This window comes from Mobula birostris, chromosome 17 (genome assembly GCF_030028105.1).
Source record: "Mobula birostris isolate sMobBir1 chromosome 17, sMobBir1.hap1, whole genome shotgun sequence".
Classification (NCBI taxonomy): Eukaryota; Metazoa; Chordata; class Chondrichthyes; order Myliobatiformes; family Myliobatidae; genus Mobula; species Mobula birostris.
The window spans coordinates 25,327,472-25,351,330 of record NC_092386.1 but is presented as its reverse complement, the minus strand read 5'-3'; the positions used below and the strand labels follow the sequence as shown (position 1 = coordinate 25,351,330).

At 40.9% G+C, this 23,859-nt stretch overlaps 1 protein-coding gene across 1 annotated transcript in view; it reads right to left on the bottom strand.

The window, feature by feature from the left end:
- The window catches only part of kcnn2 (potassium calcium-activated channel subfamily N member 2), a 123,900-nt gene that overhangs the window by 61,142 nt on the left and 38,899 nt on the right, over positions 1 to 23,859 (bottom strand). Inside the window, exon 3 of the mRNA XM_072281069.1 lies at positions 18,009 to 18,427. Within this exon, the coding sequence (XP_072137170.1) occupies positions 18,009 to 18,427 (419 nt within the window). The remainder of the gene's footprint in view (positions 1 to 18,008; positions 18,428 to 23,859) is intronic.

The window sequence follows — 23,859 nt, the reverse complement described above, 5'->3', positions numbered from 1 at the left end:
TTAGATTTCCAGGCAGTCCATAAACTCCATAAACACTACCACATTATTCCTTTTCTTTTCACTAGTTATTAATTTTTATCATTTGTACTAAGCTTATATCTTTGCACGGTACTGCTACCACAAAACAACAAATTTCATGATATATGAGTCAGTGGTAATAAATATGTCATTGTTCAGTCTTCATTACCCAAACCTTGACCAAGAGCCAAAGTGAGGCAACTCTCCTTGTCACCTGCACCCTGAACTTCCCACGCTCATCGAGAACATGGAAGTCCAATTAAACTGCTAACACTGTCCATCGTGCTCTTAACTTCACATGGTCTATCTAGGAATCTTCCTTCACTTTTCTTAATAATTCTATGTCCATTTCAGGAGATGGCCAGCCACAAACATCCATTAGAAGCCCACAATCATCTCAGCAACATTTCCACCCACCCTGCCTCCTGCAAGGGCTCACTTCCATTCTGCCAGTTCTTCTGTCTCTATTGCATTTACAAGGCTTCCACACAGGCGGCAAGATGATGTCTCCCTTCTTCCTGACCCATGGCTTGCCCCCTACCACAGATGATAAGGTCCTTGACCAAGTCCTATCCAATTCCTATCCAGGGCCACACAGTAACTGAAATGCTCCCGTGCACATAGCCTTTGTTGCCACACTACTGGAATTGAAAGCAACTTGAAAAAGTTTACGAAACCTGAAAGGTATACTTTGTTGTATTTCATTATATTTTTCAATTAATAAGTAAAATCGAATGTATGAGATTTTTCAATTTTTCATACTAAATATTTATTATATGCATATTGCAAAAAAAATTACATGCTGTGGATTTTCCAGGCTGCATAAAAATTTCTGCATCAAAAAAAACATTACTCAGAGTCCACGCGGCTGTAAAGAAAAATGAGAGGGAACATTGCCAATGGGGATGCACAATGAAAAGCTAGGTGCATTAGCAGCTCTACGTGACACCTGTGGTAAGGTCAAACAGCTTGAGGAAGTCCAGAAACATCTCAAAAAGGACTTTGGACAGGAAAAGAAGTTAATACTTTCTAGTAAGTTATTGGTGTTAAACTCCAATGGTACATACATGGGCCAAACCACAATACAACTCTTCACTGATGTTTCTTCACCTTCTGCTATCGTTCGTTCACTGTGTGCTGTGTCGTATGACATAGGTGATCATGATCTTTCCATGACCATGATCGTTCCTGGAAAAATTTTCTATAGAAGTGGTTTGCCATTGCCTTCTGCTGGGCAGATGGGTGAGCCCAGCCGTTAGCAATACTCTTCAGAGATTGTCTGCCTGGCATCAGTCATTACATAACCAGGACTTGTGATATGCACCAGCTGCTCATATCGCCATCCACCTGCTCTCAAAGGCTCACGTGATCTTGATCAGGGGGGCTCAGCAGGTGCCACACCTTGCCCAAGGGTGACCTGCAGGCTAGCAGAAGGAAGGAACACTTTGCACCTCCTTTGGCAGAAACGTATCTCCACCCTGCCGCCTTTCGGAAACAGCAGGAGCAAAAGTGACTCGGCTCCTGGGCGTTGGAGTGGAAGCTCAAGCTGCTCTCATGCAGAGACAGCTTAAAGCTCTATGTGTTCAGACACCGTCACCATGGTCCTTGGCGCCAAAGTGCTTGCGTAGTGTCACAAAGGCCTAGCAATCCACCCCCTCTCCCACTGGATCACTAGGACTGGTAATGAGCTACAGGAACTTCGTCACAACATTTGGCATTGGGAGGGGTCTGGACACTTCAGAGTTGGTGAATTAGAGATTTGAATTGGTCTTTAAAGAATTGGTTATGCACACCTGGAGTATTGTGTGCAGTTTTGGTCCCCTAATCACACCTGGAGTATTGTGTGCAGTTTTGGTCCCCTAATCTGAGGAAAGACATCCTTGCCATAGAGGGAGTACAAAGAAGGTTCACCAGATTGATTCCTGGGATGGCAGGACTTTCATATGAAGAAAGACTGGATGAACTGGGCTTGTACTCGTTGGAATTTAGAAGATTGAGGGGGGATCTGATTGAAACGTATAAGATCCTAAAGGGATTGGACAGGCTAGATGCAGGAAGATTGTTCCCGATGTTGGGGAAGTCCAGGACGAGGGGCTACAGTTTGAGGATAGAGAGGAAGCCTTTCAGGACCGAGATTAGGAAAAACTTCTTCACACAGAGAGTGGTGAATCTGTGGAATTCTCTGCCACAGGAAGCAGTTGAGGCCAATTCATTGGCTATATTTAAGAGGGAGTTAGATATGGCCCTTGTGGCTATGGGGGTCAGGTGGTATGGAGGGAAGGCTGGGGCGGTGTTCTGAGTTGGATGATCAGCCATGATCATAATAAATGGCGGTGCAGGCTCAAAGGGCCGAATGGCCTACTCCTGCACCTATTTTCTATGTTTCTATGTGAAAAGGAAGGTCAGTAGGTTCTGACCTCATCGATAAATATATGAAGTGGCCTTCGAAGAGGCTTAGAGATTATGTCTGAGTCAAACCGAATACCACAACAAAAGTTACTGAATTTGAAAAGTGGGAACAGGAACAAAACTTATCAAAATGTTTGAGCTCTGAAAAGAATTGGCACTTTATATTCTGACATTTCGGCAGAGAAACCTAGTGGCTAAGCAGAGTAGACACAAAAATCAAAGCCGCTGCATAGTGGGTAGAGCAACCATTAGCATTGAGATTAACTTTCACAGTTTGTCTGGCAGCAACAGAACGCACAGGCATTCCAGTGGGCACGGTGAGCTAGGAGAATTCCATCAGAGGCTGGTGCAAACAGATGTCTGGTTTTATGCGAATCTTCCCACTGCCTTCACAGTATTACCAAGTTCGGCACTGAAACACCAAGGTAGACTAGTAAAAGATAGCACAAGAGACCGCAGATGCTGGAATATGGATTAATAAATGATCTGTTGGAGGAACTCAACGGTTTAAGCTGTATCTGTTGGGGGGTGGGGAAGGAAGAGGAATTGTCAATATTTCGGGTCCAGACCCTGGATCAGGTCCCAACTAAAATATGGACAAAGTAGTTGTTTTCAATGAGTTTCTTAAAGCACGAATAAGAGGCAGAGAGATGCAAAGAGGGAATTAAGGTAGAAAATTACAACAGCTTTTAAAATTAAATACACAGAACATAAGAGATAGAAAAAGGATTTGACTGTCTGACCATTCAAGGCATTCGTTATGACCCTGGCTGATCTCTACCTCCACCATCAGTTTTCACCACTCTTCCATTATTCCTGAACGGCCAAAATTCTATCAACCTTGGCTTTGAATAAACACACAGCTGAGCTTCCGCAGGCCCTGTAGCAGAGGATTCCAAAAAGACTGAACACCCCCCCGAGTGAAGACAGTTTCTCCTCGTCTCAGTTCTAAATGGCCTAACACTTATTGGGATGTGATGCGTGTGCACTGTGTGATGCTAAACTTCTCGGTCAGGGGAAACGTCCTCCCTTCGTTGAGCTCGTCAAGCCCATTGAGAACCTTGCATGAATAAATGAGATCTTCTCTTCCTTCTTCAATTCCGGCACCATTCTGTAAGGAGTCTCCGTACATCCTTCCATGGAATGTGGGGTTTTTCTCCAAGTCCTCTGATTTCCTCCCACAGCCCAAAGACCAATCAGGGAGGATAAGTGGTCATTGTTAATTGTCCTGTGATTTAGGTTAGGGTTAATTGGGTTTGTCAGAGAGTTGCTGGGGCAGTGGGGTTCAAAGGGCTTACTCAGAGCTGTATCACTACATCAATAAAATACAGTCACGTTAAACAGCCAACTCTCAGCACTAAGTTGCCCTTACAGTTATTTTCATCCTTGGCACACTGAAGAGGCATGGAACATTTGCCCAAATTTGCTATTCAAAAGGTTCAGATCCCTTCATGGAAAAGAAAAGAATTTATTGCCTCCAGCAACCTATTCCAGGAAGATCTTACAATAAACAGACAAGGTCCTACTGCACCCTTCGATGACCCTTTACTCCAAGCTGGTCTCATTACATGTGCCTGTGTTGACTTTACACCAAATTGTGAATCACTGCAGTGAGGAATCTGCCAACACAAGGCATCCAATACAACCATCACATCTGACCTCTGGCCATTCTGATAAATTGCCACCTGCGTTATAATGGCAGGTTATCAGAATCAATGCCAATTTGTCATTCCATCTTTATCAAAGCTCAACTTTTAAAGAAGAATAAGATCAGCTTTACACTGTTTAAAAGAAACACAACTTCATTCACAACACATAGGTATAAATGTCCTCTCTAATTTGAATTTTGCCCATTGGTAAACCTCAGAAAATCAATACTTCATTGATATAACTAGATATAATGAAAATCACCTGTAATTTTGGTGCTGTTGTCAGGCCTAATTCTATCCATCTTAAGTATTAATTTATGTCTAAACCAGTTGCTTACTCTGTCATAGGCCCAGAATTTTCTGTGATTAGTTAACCATTTGGACTCGCTGCTCCCTTGCTGGTTCCCGACTCGGGCTGATTTCCCTAGGCAATGCTGGCACCATTAAAATCAGTGAAGCCCAGTCCTGGTTAGGACTCTGAACATGCTCTGCCATTAGAAACTCTATTGCAGCCGGCTAAGTCATGTCCTCAAGCTCAATTGACTGTCAATTCTACTAAATAATAGGAATAATAAATAATAGGAATGTTTTTGAAAACCTCCAATTAACCAATAAAATACTAAAAAAAAATGCATTCACATTATATAACAATTAGAATCAATGCAAACCAAATAAACCAATTAAAAATTGGTGAACTAATCCTTACTTATTCATCTCCCTGTTTCTCTCTACTGAAGGTAATGGGGGCATCCAATGTAACTGCAGGGTAACCGGAGGTAATGGAGGCATCCAATGTAACTGCAGGGTAACCGGAGGTAATGGAGGCATCCAATGTAACTGCAGGGTAACCGGAGGTAATGGAGGCATCCAATGTAACTGCAGTGTAACCGGAGTTAATGGGGGCATCCAATGTAACTGCAGGGAAACCGGAGGTAATGGGGGCATCCAATGTAACTGCAGGGCTACCGGAGGTAATGGGGGCATTCAATGTAACTGCAGGGTAACCGGAGTTAATGGGGGCATTCAATGTAACTGCAGGGTAACTACGGGACTCTGATACCCTGCCACTGTATTCCGTGACGACCCCAACACTAGAATACAGCTGGCAAATTGCCTGTGAGCCCCCTTTAGGATATCAAAGACTTCCATCTGCACGGAACAGCTCTCATTTTCTCAGGAAAATCTGGACCACTGACCTTTTGTGTGTTTTCGGATAGAAGCACAAACATTTCAAAAAGGGGAGGTGAATCTCCCAGAGTCTTGTAAAATGTTGATCTCTCAGTTAACACCAAGAACACTTCTTGCTGTGTAAAACTGCTAAGATTTGATATCCCATACACAAAGTGGCTGCTGCACCGTTTGACAAAGTCACAGGGACCACTTAAAAAAAAGTGAAACAAGGATGTGAAAATGGTGGCTCAATTGCAAGTTGTGCTTTCTTTGTTTCCACTGGCAGTGATTTGATATGGTTGATCTGAGCAAAATGTTTGTACGGGGAAGCATTGTGGCAGCCTCCTTTCCCACACGGCTAGTTATTGATGTCAGCCACAGCTTCCAGGAGGATCCTGGGTGAAGGCCAGGCAGTTCCCAACAGGGAGGAAGGGAAAAACTGGAAACTAACTCAACTGGTACTCCTGTTTATCACTGCGGGCCCCAGAGGACGCTGGCTGAGCTAAAAGCATACACCGACTGCTTGCTTTTCTGTTCACAAGATCAGTTACACTTTGCAGCATACTCTCACTGCACCTCCTAACCAAAAAAAACCTGACTAGAGACATTCCTCACTTATAGAAAATGGAAGCATTTCTGGAAAACAAATTGGAAGCAAAGTTTCATAAATCTCAAAGGCAGAAACCACTTATGGCCATTTTGATACGGTATATTCTTATGGGTGGAGAGTGGTGAACTATTTCTTATAGTAGAAAGCATATTCATAAATGAAACCCAAAAATTGTCAAATAGTTAATGGCATTATAGAAACAATTTGCAAATTTGCAGGAACAGTTATTATCTCTCAAATATTAGACTCTTGAACTAAAGGGCTTAACTTCACTCAGCTTCATGTGCCCATCATTGAAATGTTCCCATACACTATGGAGTCACTTGTAAGGACTCTTTATCTCATGTTCTCAATATTTATTGCTTATTTATTATTATTATTGTGTCTTTCTTCTTGTATTTGCACAGTTTGTTGTCTTTTGCACTCTGAATGCACAAGTTGGTGCGGTCTTTCATTGATTCTGTTATGATTATTATTTTGTAGATTTATTGAGTATACCCACAAAAAATTAATCTCAGGTTTGTATATGGTGACATATATGTACTTTGCTAATATATTCACTTTGAACTCTAATCAAGGAACACTGAGATTGAGCATATTAAAAATTAAACATTATCATTATTTGTCACATGTATATCGAAACATCAAAGCATACAATTAAATGTGCTGTTTGCGTCAATCATCACTGGTAGTTTCCAAGTGTCCTTGTGCTTTCAACGCCAATGTAGCATGACACGTAACTTCCTGTAAGTTCATAGCCCAGATATTGCTGCAGGTGTAAGAAAGGACCTGGAGGTAGTAGACCTACAGGCCTTTGTCATGGAGCCACTGCCCCATTATTCCATAGCAGATGAATTTTAAGCATCTAGCTATAATTGACACCACTGTGCATGCCCAGGTGTCTCCATGCACTCAAGAACGTAAGTATTGCAACCCCCACAATCAACTTCAAACTTAAAGCTCATTGTATAGTACATAAAAATATTGTCCTACAGTGAAAAAAAATCCTGAAGCAGGTTTAACGAGATGCAACAACTCCCATCCTGTTGCAATCAAATTAATGACTTTGGAGCCAGAGTCAAGATCATGTTATCATTTGAGATTATTCTGATAGTTCAAGCCAACGTTGTGAAAACAAGGCAAAAATATTATTTAAAAATGCTGGATTAACATACTGTATTGTATATTTGTGCAACAAACATTTTTTAACATGTATATGAAAGGTAGAGAGCTAAAAGTTAAATTCTATAGACAAGATTGAGATTAGCTTTATTTGTTAAAGAATTTAAGTACATTTATTATCAAACTACTACTCTGAGATTTATCCTCTCACAGGCAGCTACGAAATAAAGAAACACCATGGACCCCATACAAAGGAAAAATCAAACACCCTACGTGCAAAAAAGGAACAAATTGGGCAAATGGCAAAAAGCGAGCAAACAACGCATCGAATATCAGACATCTAAGTAGGAGCCCTGGAGGATTCAGTTCAGTGACGCTAGCGCACTGCAGGCCGCACAGCAAGTCTTTGCCAAGGCACCACAGTCCACGCTGATTGTCCCAATCAAACCACTCAAAAAACAGCAACAAAAATAGAGTAACTAGAATCCAGAAATACAAGCAACATGAGCCTCAAAGATTCCCCCCAAAACAGATCCAGAGACAAGAGCCTTGCCAATCAGTGGTTGAAACATGGAACATAAGACTCCTGCACTTTCCTCCGAGTCCGAGAGGGAGAAGAAGATCGGTCCAACACAGGCAGACGGTGGCGAATATCCGCCCACTATCCTTCCTCGTCTTCGTTGACTTCAACCTTGCTCAACACCTCAATCAGGGAGAAGCAATGGAGTCGATCGTGGGCTCGCACCTCGTTTCCAGGCTTTCAGGCCACCAGGCCGCACATTCCACTCCTAACCTCATCAAACTCCCTCGGAGACAGCAAAGTGGCAGATTGCTCAATCGGCCCAAAAACGCACCATCAAAATGTAAATCACAGGTTCTACTCGCACACAGCTTAGTAGTAGAATTATATTTGAAAGGAGATTTAATGCCTTCTGTACAAATTATCATTGCCCAGAAATTAAATTGTACAAAAAGATTTCCTTTTTTCAGTATTTGGCAAATGAAAATCAACTTTTTTTCTGAAATTAAGGCTGTAATGCCATTTCAGGAGAGTTTCCCATTACTACAGAAACTTCATGCCAAGGTGACCCCAAAGCAAAACTGAACAGCAATGCAATGGAGCACAGATATTTGGCACACCCATGACAATCCAGTCTTAACGGCCCTGTTCATGCACTGTATCAAAATTTCTCTCTGATTATCCCGAGTTTCCAGCTTATCCACTTGATTCCTGCCCCGAATCCCCATAGCCTGTCCCTTGACCTCCCCAGGTCCTCTGTGGTTTCCTACTTTACCCTCTGCCTCCCAGTCATACACGTGTCACCATACCAATGAATGGCACCGACTTCCCCAGCCGTAGGGCAGATCCAATAGGGTAGCAGCAGTCCAAGTTTCCAGATGCACCAGAAGACCAAAAGACACCGGCCATTTGGCCCGTCTATCATGATTGATTCTGTCCTGCAGGAGGACTCCGAAGTCCCTTCGCTCCTTAGATAAGACCACTCTGCTTCAGGCAATGTGCAATGCCCAGCCACTTGCCTGTCAGTTTTCAGACAGCCAGTGGCAAAAATGGGTGATCATGTCCCCCCTGTCAGGACAGTGCACCCCTTTCTCAGCACTCGACTCTCTTAACCCACGTGTTTGCAGAACCAGTGGGAACTAAATTACTGGCACGGTGGTCCACATTTATCAACAGCTCAAAAGAATTGCTTTTCAGCTGTTTATTTTAGGGTGAAAATACAGTACTGTGGATTTCAGTTAATTGGGACACATCGGGATCAATACATCTTGGCCCGATTAAGCGACTGTCCCAATTAGCTGAAGTTTCATGTAAATAGTTAAAAATGTATAAAAAAGCCAAACTACCACTCAACTGAGTAATAAATCATGTATTTAAATGAAATACAGAACAAATTAGAACACCACTAATATTACTACAGTACTATAAAACTGTGTATTAGTTCCTAATAGATACCGACAGAGGAATTCATCCAGTGTACACTGTCGTATTCTTTTGATTGACTAAATGAACAAAATCAGTGCCAACACCAAGTGTGGATAATGGACTGCCTTCAGACAATGTTTTCCATGACTGCATCCTCCAAATCTTCATTTTCATTGTAGCATTCAAGACGATTGTCAATAATCTTCAAATTCTTTGTAATTTCTAATTTATTGAACTACAGAGATTGTTTAATTTTCACTCCCAGACGTTTCTGGCATCACCTAGCCCGAATGCTTGAACTCACAGTGAGCAAAACAGTTCTGAATTGTCTTACTGCTTATTTCTCCCCTACTTTTAGTGACAAAAATCACTGTTTTTTGAACACAAACAGCCACAACTATGCACTCCAAGCACAGTGTGGTGTCTAACGGCCACACAAGCGCACGCGGCTGACACTAGGTAGAAACCGTTTGGCAACAATCTCCTTTCCCAATAAAGTGGCATAGTGTCCCAAGTAAACTAAGGGAACCCCAGCTATTTTCTCAATTAGTTTTTGTTCTTTAAGAGTTGTCCCAAATAATCAGCTGCCCCAATTACCCAATGGCCCAATTAAACTTAAGCCACTGTATATATTTATGGCAGAGGCAAAGCTTTCTAGTAATGAACAACAAAATAACAATCTGGGGCCTTTAAGAAGGATCCACATGGACTGGAGCCTCACTATAGATTAGACCTCATGGGAAAGGTGAGTGCTGGCTGGGTAACACTTGGAGATCTCAGAACTGATAAACAACACTGGCATATGTGCTCTCACTAACACAGTAATTCGGTTACACAGCTTTAAAGTGTGTTTCAATATTGCTAACTATCACTCTAACACCTGTGCGTTTCAGTCTATGAACAAATAAAATTTAGCCACATTGGTTTCAGCTAAATTGCTCCTCAAGTGACTGAATTTTCTATCTAGTAATGAATAATTTTGAATCCAAGTGTCCATAGGTTTATTGAATCTAACACAAACAGATAAATCTGTTTATCGATGCACACTACTAGAGAGGCAAGTAAAACACAGAAACTCAGGTTGTCAAGGTAAAGAGAGGGAGATATCCAGAAACATCCAACATTTTCTGTTTTCTTTAAGTTAAAATTGGATATTTCTGTCTCGATTAAGCCTAACCAGCAGATGTAAAATGAAAATTGCCCATCAAGTCACAGATTTCAATGTCTTACAATAATCTTGCCCACTTCCCAAAGCTTTGGATCTTGAAATATTTTCCAAGCTCCTTTAAATAATCAAACCTATTTCAACAAGCACCCATGGAGAATTATTGACTGCTTCTGCTAATGTTAAATGGACAGCAACCCAGTAGTGACTTTCCTTTTATTCACATCCATAATTTTTGAATCTCCATTAGCTAATCTTTAAGGCTTTCACTCAAGAAATTATTAGAGAGAAATCCAGTTCAGACGAAGCATATATTCGTTTCATTGACCAAGAGGAAAGTCAGGGAGGGTGGCAAGGTAGCACAACGCTTTACGGTACAGATGACCTGGATTCAATTCCCATCACTGCCTAAAACAAGTTGGTATGTTCTCCTCGTGACCGCGTGGGTTCCCTTCCACAGTCCGAAGACCTACCAGTTGACAGGTTAATTGGTCATTGTGAATTGTCCCCTGATTAGGCTAGGATTAAATCAGGAGATTGCTGGGTGGCATGTCTTGAAGGGCCAATTCCCTGCTGTATCTCAATAAACATAATTAATTGTTCAGACATTGGACATGGTACAGGAACTAGGAAAGTAAAAAAGAGGAAGACATACATAAAGAATGCAGCCACATACAGAGACTGAAGAAAGCTACAGTTCCATGCAGCAAGGATAGTGTCAAATGCAGATGCAAAATGCTGGAGAAACTCAGCAGGTCAGGCAGCATCTATGGAGAGGAATAAAGAGCCAACAGTTCAGGCCAAGACCCTTCATAACTGTCCTGGTGAAGGGTCTCAGCCTGAAATGTCGACTCTTTATTCCTCTCCATAGATGCTGCCTGACCTGCTGAGTTCCTCCAGCATTTTGTGTATGTTACTCTGGATTTCCAGCGCCTGCAGGATCTCTTGTGTTTGTACCAAATGCAAATGGCCAGACATTGCCTTCTATAAAGGTACATTAAGCCAATGCTGTGGGATGGGGTAAGCTGTGCCAAATTTGTGTGCAACCCCCCCCCCCAGTAATTGATACTTTATTGTACTCAATAGACCTTCACTGTGTATAAAGTCACAGACAATAAAGTTTTCTCCACTTAGCAAAGGATGTGGCGGAAATCAGATCAGTCACAGGCTGCAGGTAACAAATGGGGCATGCAATGTTCCTGGATCCTTGGCAGGAGGTGAAGGCATAGCAATTGCCAGGAAAAAAAACTTGCCAGCTGAATGCTTTAAATGTCCCAACCGCAGACCAGGTAAGGCTCTTCCACTTTGTTAAGGCAGCAGAAGGCCTTTAATTCCCTTGCTGAGATGACATTCTGTTTGTACAACTAGTACCATTCACCGGTCATGGATGTACAAAGCTACAAGGAGGGTGCAGGGAAGGATTCAAGGAAAACGATATAGACAAAGCTGCAGGAAAGAACGTGGCCAAGAGAATATAATGTAAAAAAGTGAGGTCTTACACTCTGGTAGAAACTATAAAAGGAGGAATATTATTTTTCAATTGGTGAGGGACTGAAAAGTATTGGTGTTCAGCTGGATCTAGATGGGCTCTTACATATTTCACTTGCAGGCACGACAAGCAATGAGTGTAACGAATATACATTGGCCTTAATTGCAAGAAGTCTTGCTTCAATAACCTAGAGTGCCAGTGAGAGAGTGCATGGAATATCATGTATTGATCTGGTCTCCCCAGCAGGAGGAGGACAGCAATGGTTCATTAGCTTAATTTCTGGGATGGTAAATTATCAAAGCTGGAAGTATTAAGCAGACTGGGCTGAGTAAATTCTTGAACTTAGAAGAATGAAAGGTTATCTCATTGCAAGATTCTATACTCTGACAAAGCTTGAGAGATAGATGCAGGGATGATATTTTCTCTGGCAGGGGCTTTGGTCTCAGAATAATCAGTCTTCCCTTCAGGACAGACCTGAGAAGAAATTTCTTCATCCAGAGTGCAATGAATCTGAGAAATTTTCTACCAAAGAAGGCTGTGGAGACTCAGACATTGATTGAGATGAAGGTCGATCTTTAAGAGGAAAGAACAAATGAGGTAATTGCAGAGAACTGACAGTGAAGTAAAAGTTTGGCGAAATGGAGGAGCTGGAAGTAGTGAGCTAATGGTCTCCTCCTGCTTCTATTTCTTCAGTTCTAAATGAATTTTATAAAAGTGATGTCAAAATGCACACAGCCACCAACTCTCGTGTTGAAGAGTTTTGCAAATATGGAAAACCAAGACCTGGAATCAACAATGGAAAATGTGTGACCCGCACGCCTATGGTCAGGCCACACTTAGATCCCCTCCAGTTCGCCTACCAGCCCCGACTAGGAGTTGAGGATGCCACGGTTCTACCTGTTGAACCGTGTCTATGCCCACCTGGACAAGCCAGCGAGCACTGTGAGGGTCATGTTTTTTGACTTCTCCAGTGCGTTCAACACCATCTGCCCTGCTCTGCTGGGGGAGAAGCTGACAGCGATGCAGGTGGATGCTTCCCTGGTATCATGGATTCTTGATTACCTGACTGGCAGACCACAGTACGTGTGCTTGCAACACTGTATGTCCGACAGAGTGATCAGCAGCACTGGGGCTCCACAGGGGACTGTCTTGTCTCCCTTTCTCTTCACCATTTACACCTCCGACTTCAACTACTGCACAGAGTCTTGTCATCTTCAGAAGTTTTCTGATGACTCTGCCATAGTTGGATGCATCAGCAAGGGAGATGAAGTTGAGTACAGGTCTACGGTAGGAAACTTTGTCACATGGTGTGAGCAGAATTATCTGCAGCTTAATGTGAAAAAGACTAAGGAGCTGGTGGTAGACCTGAGGAGAGCTAAGGTACCGGTGACCCCTGTTTCCATCCAGGGGGTCAGTGTGGACATGGTGGAGGACTACAAATACCTGGGGATACGAATTGACAATAAACTGGACTGGTCATAGAACACTGAGGCTGTCTACAAGAAGGGTCAGAGCCATCTCTATTTCCTGAGGAGACTGAGGTCCTTTAACATCTGCCGGACGATGCTGAGGATGTTCTACGAGTCTGTGGTGCACAGAGCTATCATGTTTTCTGTTGTGTGCTGGGGCAGCAGGCTGAGGGTAGCAGACACCAACAGAATCAACAATCTCATTCGTAAGGTCAGTGATGTTGTAGGGATGGAACTGGACTCTCTCACGGTGGTGTCTGAAAAGAGGCTGCTGTCTAAGTTGCATGCCATCTTGGACAATGTCTCCCATCCACTACATAATGTACTGGGTGGGCACAGGAGTACATTCAGCCAAAGACTCATTCCACCGAGATGCAGCACAGAGCGTCATAGGAAGTCATTCCTGCCTGTGGCTATCAAACTTTACAACTCCTCCCTTGGAGGGTCAGACACCCTGAGCCGATAGGTTGATCCTGGATTTATTTCATAATTTACTGGCATAATTTACATATTACTATTTAACTATTTATGGTTCTATTACTACAACTGTAACAAAAACCAATTTCCCCGGGATCAATAAAGTATGACTATGACACAAAAATTCATCACAGTTACTAATTCTATATTAATAATTCTGCACCCCATAAAGCTCATGCAATGTGTGAAAGGGCATGTAGTGCAGAAACCTTTGGTAGGAATGCCAGACAGAGGTGCAGATCAGACACAAGAACACAGGCAGAAGAAAGGTATCCTTAAGATGATAAAGAATTAAATCATAAATGTGAACGTGAGATGAAAGGATAAGAAAGACAGAGGGAAAAAATAAGAGAGAAATGAGAAAAAGGAAGTGTAATGAAGTGGGAACAAGAAAGAAAGAGAAAATAGAGGAGTGAATAACAGAGAGAGAAAATATTAACTATAAACAAAACAGTGATTAGATTTTTGATTGTTTATGACACAGGTAACAATTGTAGAAATAGAGCTAGACATGAGAACAGCATTACAAAACATAAAGTGATATTATTTTATTCTGAAGTTTGAACATATCATTGGAATAAAATTAGATACACCATTTATTATCAAATACTTTGAGTTATACTTGGTTTGTGGCTGGTTTTTTGCTCTTTTCACTGAATTATGATATTATTGAATTTCATTAGCTTTGATTATGTTCCAGTGTACCCGACAACTGAAGGTAGCTCTTTAACAAGACCAGGCAACCATAGCAACAAATAATCATCAGCCAATCAGCGTGGTCACATCTTATGAAGTACTGCTTGGTTCCTGGAATGGTGAGAGAGTGCGTAGGTTAGTCAAAATAAACATTGGCTACAAAACTTCTAGGAGCATTAAATTAGCAAATATATTTAAAAGCAGCTAGAAGCCCAATCTTTGATTTTTTTTAATATAATTTAACATGTAGCTAATATTTTTGATTAGATGAAGAAAAATGATCAGAAAATTGGGCTGGTGTCAGCTCTGCCAAGTACAAAAATCCATTGGAAGCTTCCCAAGAAAATGTGGCAAAGTTGGAGTTACAAATTTTGATTCTGAAACACACTGGTCAAACTGACAACTGGAAAATTCCATACAGTTCTGGTTATATAGCTTCTGAAAGGATGTCGAGGTGCTACACAAGGGAGCAAAATAAGAGGAATGAGGGGTTTCAGCTCTGATGTAGAGCTGGAGAAACTGGACCAATCTACAGGCTGGAGGAGCAACATCTCATATTCCATCTGGGTAACCTCCAACTTGATAGCATGAACATTGATTTCTCTAATTTTTCCTCCTCCACCTTCCCTCTTCTTCAATTACCCACTCTGGCCACCCTCTTACCTCTTCTCTTCTCCTCATTTGCCTATCAGCTCTCCCTGGTGCCCTTCCTCCTTCCCTTTCTCCCATGGTCCTCTCCTATCCGATCCCTTCATCTCCAGCCTTCATTTTCCACCTATCACCTCCCAGCTCCTTATCCCATCCTCACACCCCCATCCACCCGGTTTCACCTATTACCGTCTAGCCTCTACTCCTTCCCCTCCCACAAATTCTTTACTCTGGCATCTTCCCCCTTCCTTTCCAGTCCTGAAGAAGGGTTTCAGCCCAAAACTTCGACTGTTTATTCATTTCCATTGATGCTCCCCGACTTGCTGAGTTCCTTCAGTGTTTCTCCCAATTTCCCACCACGTTTTGCATGTGCTGTTCTGGAGAAACTGTGGTTATTACTCATGGAACCTAAACCAACTAAAACAAGGTCATAATCAGATTTGATACTGGAGCATAACATTGAGATAGGTTTAGATGGGATGGACAGAGGGAAGCTGCTCTAATTAATTAATAGTTCAAGAGCCAGGATTAAGGCTTCAGACTCAAAATTTTGGGCATGAGGTGAAAAGGAACACTATGTTTCACATAGTCAGTAGTTATGGTTTGATATTCACCATCTTCTCTGGGGTATCATCTTAAATTGATGGAGGAGTACTGGCAGGGACATGAGAGTTCCAACTGATGCTGAAGTGTAGTTGTATCTTGTTGGAGTCAAAAAATCATTTGAAGGGCTACTATGTTTACCCACTTTAAGGCCAAAAACCATTTTCTTAAATCCTCAACATAAACTCTTCCCATGAGGAGCATTGTTCTCATCAATGACTGGTGCTCAGACAACGTAAAAGTAAAGTAGGTCTATGATAAATGGAGAGTGCCAGCCTTATGAAAATAAATTTAACAAGTTTCCCCTCTAGTGAAATTAAAACTGGCAAATTATTACTGAGCTTAGAACATGATGTTTTGACTATTTTTAAACTAAACTTACAGAACACCAAAAATCAGATGACTGGTCTCTAAATACACTGTTAATTTCCTGGAAACTTTAGAAAGAATAGTTTTCTTACATTACAAAGTAAGAAATGTGAATCTTTTGTTTTTGTTTGACCCAAACTCAGTTTTTTATCCCTATAAGATCTGTTCCGCTGGGTCACTTTTCTCCACCATCCCCATAGCCTGACTTCTATAATATGGTTCTTATCAACCTCCAGTCTCTACTAATAGCAACCTGTCTAGAAAGAAGGGTTCCGAATACTTGTTTACATATATTTTTGATCTTTCATCACTCACCTTTGTCAAACTTTATTGGTTACCTATGTTCCTGCAAACCAATTTTAAGATCAGAATTCTCACTTTTAAATCCTTTCAGTGTTTCTCCCAATTTCCCATCATGCTCTCTGAACCTTTAATTCTGCATCTTTCCTTTTCCCTGACCGTTCAATTTACCTCAATCCCTTTTCTCCATCAGTAAACAATAGTCTTCAGTCACCATGATTTTTGAAGTTTTCTTCCTAAACATCTGCTGTTGGTGCCCCCAATACTTGATTATTTTGTCCAAAGTCCTTAAGCTCTTCTTCCCCTCTCTCCTTGTACATTCCCTTTGTCTCCCATCCTATAAAGTACTTTGCAATGCCTTTCTCTAGGTGAGTAGCACTGCAAATTGTTGATTCATACAGCGGTATAGAATAATTATACTTAATCTTCTTGAAGCACTGTAAAATACATGAGAACTCAGCTCAATTAAACATTTTCTTCCTGAAGATACTTCACATCACATCAGTCATAATGAAGACTTTTGAAAGGCTGGTCATGTCATTTCTCAAATCCATAATTCAACATCTCTAGATAAGCCCACCCCCATCTAAAACCTCAGTAACTGCACTGCATTGTAAACACTTTAAACCACTTTTTATAATGCTGTATACATTGTAAGTACATGTTAGTATTCATGCACATTTTATTCCACATCTAACACTGTTTTTATGTAATCGTTTATTCTTTAGAATTGTTGAATGTTGTTTTTGTTGCATGTCACGCCAACACACCACAGCAAATTCCTAATACAGTCGACCAAGATAATTGGATCAGCTGGTAATTTGGGACAACTCTTAAAAACACCAAAACTAATCAAGAACATAATTGGGATTCCCTTCATTTATTTGGGACATGCTGCTTCATTGGGGCAGGAACCTGTTGCCAAGCAGTTCTGACTCGTGTCAGTCACATGTACTTGTTAAGACACTACACCATGCTTAGAGCAGTTTTTAAATAGCATCAATTGTGTGTGTTTGTGCTCAATAAGCAAGGATTTTTGTCAGTGATAGTTGTCAGGAAATAAGCAGTAAGACAATTCAGAACTGTTCCGCTCACTGCAGTTTCAAGCATTTAGGCTTGGAGATGTCAGAAAAGGTCAGGAGTGAAAATGCAACAATTTCACTACTTCAACAAGTTAGAAACTATAGAGAATTTGAAGGTATCAATAAACATCTTGAATGTTACAATTGAAAATGAAGGTCTGGAGGATATAACTGTCGAAAGCATTGTATTAAGACAGTACATTATCTGTACTAGGTATCTGTGCTGATGCTGTTCACTTAGTCAATAAAAAGGTATATACTGGATGAACCCCTCTGTCGATAACTATTAGGAACAAATACACAATTTTATAGTACTGTAGTAGTATTGTTAGTGCTCTAGTAGTATTGTTAGTGCTCTAATTTGTTCCTGTTTTTCATTTAAATACATAATTTGTTACTCCGTTAAACAGTAGTTTGTCTTTTTTATAGCTTTTTAACTATTTCCATGAAACTTCAGCAAACTGGGGCAGCCATTTAATTGGGCCAAAATGTGCTGGTTCCAATGTGTCCCTGTTAATGGAAATCGGCTGTTGATCCACGATCCTTGACTTTGAGCATAAAAAAATACTCAATTTCATAATTGTCTTGACAAAAGAAATTAACAATCCCAAATCAAATTTGGAAAAAAAGAATATCATCACAATATTGAAATATTTATTACAAGAGATTGTGATGTTTGTTATTAAGCCCATTAAATTTCGATTGTGAAATTATCATTCAGGATTTGAAAATAATAGATAACTATCTTACATTTGAAGATTGAGAAAGCTGATAGAGTAACACTTACCTTTCACAAGCTCGTACAGTCCATGCTGCAATTATCCACAATGAGATGCTGAAAACCAGCAGTACTGTTCCAGGACATATGGTCATTAAAGTCTTCATTACGAAACGGGTATTGAAGTTTATTTTATTCAGTGCTCCAATACTTCTTGATGAAGCATCCGTAAAGAGTTTGCTATGCAACAGCATTACTCTAGCGATAAGGTAAAGCCTAAGAAACATTGGTATTGATAAGATTATATCCACATCTGCTATTGCTGTAGATGTTGTGTATGAAAAGGCAAGACGTGCTGTCCATATGAAAGTGTAGTTTCCAGGAATTGGGTGAATAGCACATACCAATATCTCCAAACAGATGAAAAAAATCCGTTCATAAGTCATGGCTATTCTCCAGTCATCGGCGCCATTGTCTACCATGAATAACTGCAGGAAAATAGCACAGTTTTACCAGACTGATCAATTTGCACACTAACAACCTGCACACATAAATCAAATCACTATATTATTCCAAGAAGTCAGCACAATAAAAATATTCTGGTTAGACTCATATTTTTGAAGCATTTGTTCATCTGATGTAATCAAAAATATCAATAGTTTCAAAGGAAAGGATAATCAGGTGAGATCTATAAACGGACTGCTGAATCGTTTTAAAATTATTATCCAAAGTCAAAGTTAGCCAGAACATCTCTTTGCTTTCATAAGATTAGACATAAAACACAAAGACAACATAATGTTAAAAATTCACAAATAGAAGCTAAAGTAAAATACCAACATTTATTTAAATAATCACATAGGAATCTTCAGTCTTTCTGCTCAGTTCTTTTTTGATAGATAGCTGCCAGGTCATTGATTAAGTAAAAGTGAAAATTATGTGAAATTCCCCTTTAAGTATAAAGGAACTCTGGAACTGAATTAATCTCTTCTCCTCTTGACTGTAAACAATGGTAATATCTATCGGTCTCAACTTTATCTTATTCTGATATGGCAAACATAAATCAACATCACCCAAACTACTTTTGCATCCACTCATTCCTGTATTTCTGTTAAGTGTAAATTTCAATAAATTGCAAAAAACTAAACATACACCAAGGGAAAGTGTACTTTGCTGAATCATCTCATAATGTTAATGCTGGTAGAGTTCTGTCAAAAATTACCTTAATTAGGGACAGTTCTTTCAAACAGTCGGTACTGATATGACAGGCTAAGTGGCTTACCTCTGTCCTTTAAAATTCTATTAGTTAAATAAGACAACTATGAAAATAAGAACTGCACTGATACGTTCATTGCTAACTTTAATGCTATATTTTACACTTAAAATTGGTGATTAGTGGCAGCTGGCAGCCAACAGCTGACACTTTTGGCAGCACGATATCAGTCACACAATGAAATTTTACTTCTCTAGCACTGCAAAAGAAAAGCTGGATTTTGTATATTTCCAGATTCATGAATTCACTGGTTTGCAATGCATGATTAAATCTGAAGTGGGAGTTGGACACAACAGCCTGTAATTATATGTCTCCTCCAACATGTTGCCATCATAAACTAAGTGGGGGAATACTGACAACTGCCAGAACCAAGGCTAAACATGACAGATAAGTCCAGGAGCTTACAAATGGGGAGGAAGACTCAACTTACATCTTCAAACGTTACTGCTGTAAAAGTTGGAAATGGCCAAGCTAGTGACTCCCTGCATCAAATTCCATGTATGACCCTTCACAAAATAGGAGCAGTGCACAAATTCAGTCCAAAGGTGACATCATGGAGTCCAAAACAGAAACAAGAGTTTTATCTCTCAGAGAAGCACAAAGACTTATTTTGATATAGATTCTCTTAAAAAAAATCATAGTGAGTCGTGGTAAAGAAGGCAAATGCGATGTTAGTATTCGTTTCGAGAGGACTAGAACATAAAAGCAAGGATGTAATTCTGAGGCTTAATAAGACATTGGTCAGACCACATTTGGAATATTGTGTGCAGTTGTGAGTCCCACATCAATGAAAGGATGTGGTGGCGTTGGAGAGGGTCCAGAAGCAGTTCATGACAGTGACACTGAGAAAGAAAGTGTTCATATACCAAGCGTACTTGATAGCTCTGGGTCTATAACCATAGGAGTTTAGAAGAATGGGGGGGGTGGGGGGGAAGGATCTCATTAAAATCTATCGAATATTGAAAGGCCTAGATAGAGAAGACATGGAGAGGATGTTTACTATTGTGAGGGAGTCACAAGAATACAAGACTATCCCTTTAGAACAGAGATGAGGAGAAACTTCTTTAGCCAGAGGGTGGAGAATCTGTGGAAATTATTGCTACAGATGGCTGTGGAGGCCAAGCTATGGGTTGATAGATTCTTGATTAGTGGAAGTGTCACAGGCTACAGGGGGAAGGCAGGAGAACGGAATTCAAAAGAATAATAAATCAGCCATGATGGAATGACAGAGCAGACTCAATGGACTGAATGGCTTAATTCTGCTCCTATGTCTTATGGACACCCCCATATTTCATCCTTGTGACTTGCTGAGACTGGAACAGAATATATCAGAATCAGGTTTTCACCGGTATATAACGTGTAATTTGTTAACTTAGCAGCAGCAGTTCAATGCAATACATAATATAGAAGAGAAAATATAAATAAATGAAATAAAAATAATAATGATAAATAAGTAAATCAATTATAGTATAGGAATATTGAATAGATTTTTAAAAAGGCAAAGAACAGAAATACTATACATTAAAAAAAGCGAGGTAGTGTTCAAGGGTTCAATGTCCATTTAGGAATCGATGGCAGAGGGGAAGAAGCTGTTCCTAAATCACTGAGTGTGCACCTTCAGGCTTCTGTACCTCCTACCTGATGGTAACAGTGAGAAAAAAGCATGCCCTGGGTGCTGGAGGTCCTTAATAATGGACACTGCCTTTCTGAGACATCGCTCCTTGAAGATGTCCTGGGTACTTTGTAGGCTAGTACCCAAGATGGAGCTGACTAGATTTATGACCCTCTGCAGCGTCTTTCGGTCCTGTGCAGTAGCCCCTCCATACCAGACAGTGATGCAGCCTGTCAGAATGCTGTCCATGGCACACCTATTGAAGTGTTTGAATGTTTTTATTGATATACCAAATCTCTTCAAACTTCTAATGAAGTATATTCACTGTCTTGCCTTCTTTATGACTACATCGATATGTTGGGACCAGGTTAGATCCTCAAAGATCTTGACACCCAGGAACTTGAAACTGATCACTCTCTCCACTTCTGATCCCTCTATGAGGATTGGTATGTGTTCCTGCATCTTAGCCTTCTTGAAGTCCACAGTCAGCTCTTTCATCTTACTGACATTGAGTGCCAGGTTGTTGCTGCGGCTCCACTCCACTAGTTGGCATATCTCACTCCTGTACTCCCTCTCGTCACCACCTGAGATTCAACCAACAATGGTTGTATTGTCAGCAAATTTATAGATGGTATTTAAGCAATGCCTAGCCATACAGTCATGTGTATATAGAGAGTAGAGCAGTGGGCTAAGCACCCACCCCTGAGGTGCGCCAGTGTTGATCGTCAACAAGGAGGATATGTTATCACCAATCCACATAGATTCTGGTCTTCCAGTTAGGAAGTCGAGGATCCAATTGCAGAGGAAAGTACAGAGGGATATATGATAGGGATCTGTGTCATTTATGTATTGGAACTTTCAGAGTGAGTACCACACCGGCGATTATTAAACAAAGTGAGACCACCTACTACTGTGGGTAATATACTAACTTGCATTGATGACTGTTTAATATATAGAAAATAGAGAATGGTAATAGCAGGTCATATTCAGGATTGAGAGGCAATGTGGTTAGTGAGATCGGTGTATTTGCAGATAACTCAAAAGTTGGTGAGTTGCTGATGGTGATGGAAAGGCCATCATCAATGAAGCAGCTGGTTAAGCCTCAGACACTCCCTTGAAAGTTATGAATTTATTCTCACAGGGATAGGCAAATCTCTGGAATTCTCAGCGCTAAGGGTGCTAGATCATTTGGGATGTCTAATGAATTTTGAAAGATTGGGAAATTGAGACCTAATGGGAATCAGCAGAAAAGATGAGGCCTAATAATATTGAGTGGAAGAATATTGAGGCTTGAAGGGCCAGCCGTCCACCTCTTGCTCCCATTTTCTTACAGTCTTGCGGCCTGGGGCTTCATTGAGGGGTCAGCAATGGAAAGGATGAGCAGCTTCAAGTTCTTCTGTGTCAATGTCTCAGAGAATCTCTTCTAGGCCCAGCACATTGATGCCATCATGAAGAAGGCATTCCAGAGGCTCTACTTTGTTAGAAGATTGAGGAGATTTGCTACATCACAAGAGACACTTACAAGTTTCTGTAGATGTACAGTGGAGAGCATTCTGACTGGTTGCATCAAGACCTGGTCTGGAGCCTCCAATGTGAAGGATTACAGAATCAGCCAGTTCCATCATGGGCACAACCGTGCCCATCATCGAAGATATCTTCAAGAGGCAGTGCCTCGAGAAGGCAGCACCCATCACTAAGAACCCTCACCTTTTGGGACATTCACTCTTCTAGTTACTAAAACTGGAGAAGAGATATAAGAGTCTGAAGATCCATCCTTTTTGATTTAGAACAATTTCTTCCTCTCCGCCATCAGGTTTCTTAACAGCCAATAAACCAATGAACACTACCATGTTATTCTTTTTTTTTTACGTTATTTGTTTTTGTAATTCATAGATTTTAATTTCATTGCACTGTACTCTTGCTGCAAAATAACACATTTCATGTCAAATGTCAGTGATGATAAATCTGATTCTGATTCCAGCAATTAAAACCATCTTCCTTTGTGTAAGGTATGACTCCAACCATTGAAATGCCATTTGAGTTCAGATTTGAAACAGTCGAAATATCTCTGGCACATTTTTGAGTCAACTCCACCTCCACCAATGTCAGCCCATAATGATACAAGATCAGCTCTGGTTGAGAGGTGGATTTGGAGCTGGAATATATATTTGTCCTGAGGATATTTCATCTTTCATCATACATATGTTCAAAAATCTCATCAAGCTAAAATGTGCCTTCTGTAGAATTATAACTTTGTTATAATTTTGACTTATGTTCATTCCGTCCCTGCTGAGAAACTGCTCAAAAATTAACTTCAATCTTTTCCAAAATTAAACAAGCAGAAAAGCTTAAAAATTCACAGGTAGCATATCGATACTGAAAATCTGTGCTGATAACTTCAGCACAGACAGAGCGTGAAAATTTCCTTTGCTTAACTTTAACTGAATTACTTTCACTAATACTACTCCAACACCAACTACCCCCATTGTTACCACGTACCTACACACAAGGGGTAACTATGCAGCAGAGCATCTGGAGGACACCCCTGAAGTCAAAGGGTGACGGGACAAACTTCACACAGAAAGCACCAGAGGACAGAGTCGCAGCAGGTGACTGCAACTGTGATGCAGCAGCTCCACTAGCTGCATGAGCAGGCAGGCCTCAGGAGGGACTTTCCCAATTTGCAAGCCAGGTACTCACGAGGCTGCCTGACTGAGTTATTCAGTGAAAATCACGACCGTTGTGCTTCCAGATGGACAGAACTGCAGAGCAATTTGGGAAGCAGCTCCTCAGCCAGCAGGGGGAGATGGTTGAGGTGGGCCAAGGTGAAGACTTTCTTGGTTGCATACAGCAGGGAAAGCACGAGACACCACAATCAGATCAGTCCCCTTCCTTGCAGATGGTCACATTTATAGTGTCTCTGAGGTCTGCTGGTGAGTCCTGCACCTCCAATATATTGGCAAAGAGGTCATTAATTCATGGCTTCACATTAATTGTTTGCATTGTAGCAGAGATCCCATCTGCTCCAGCAGATATAT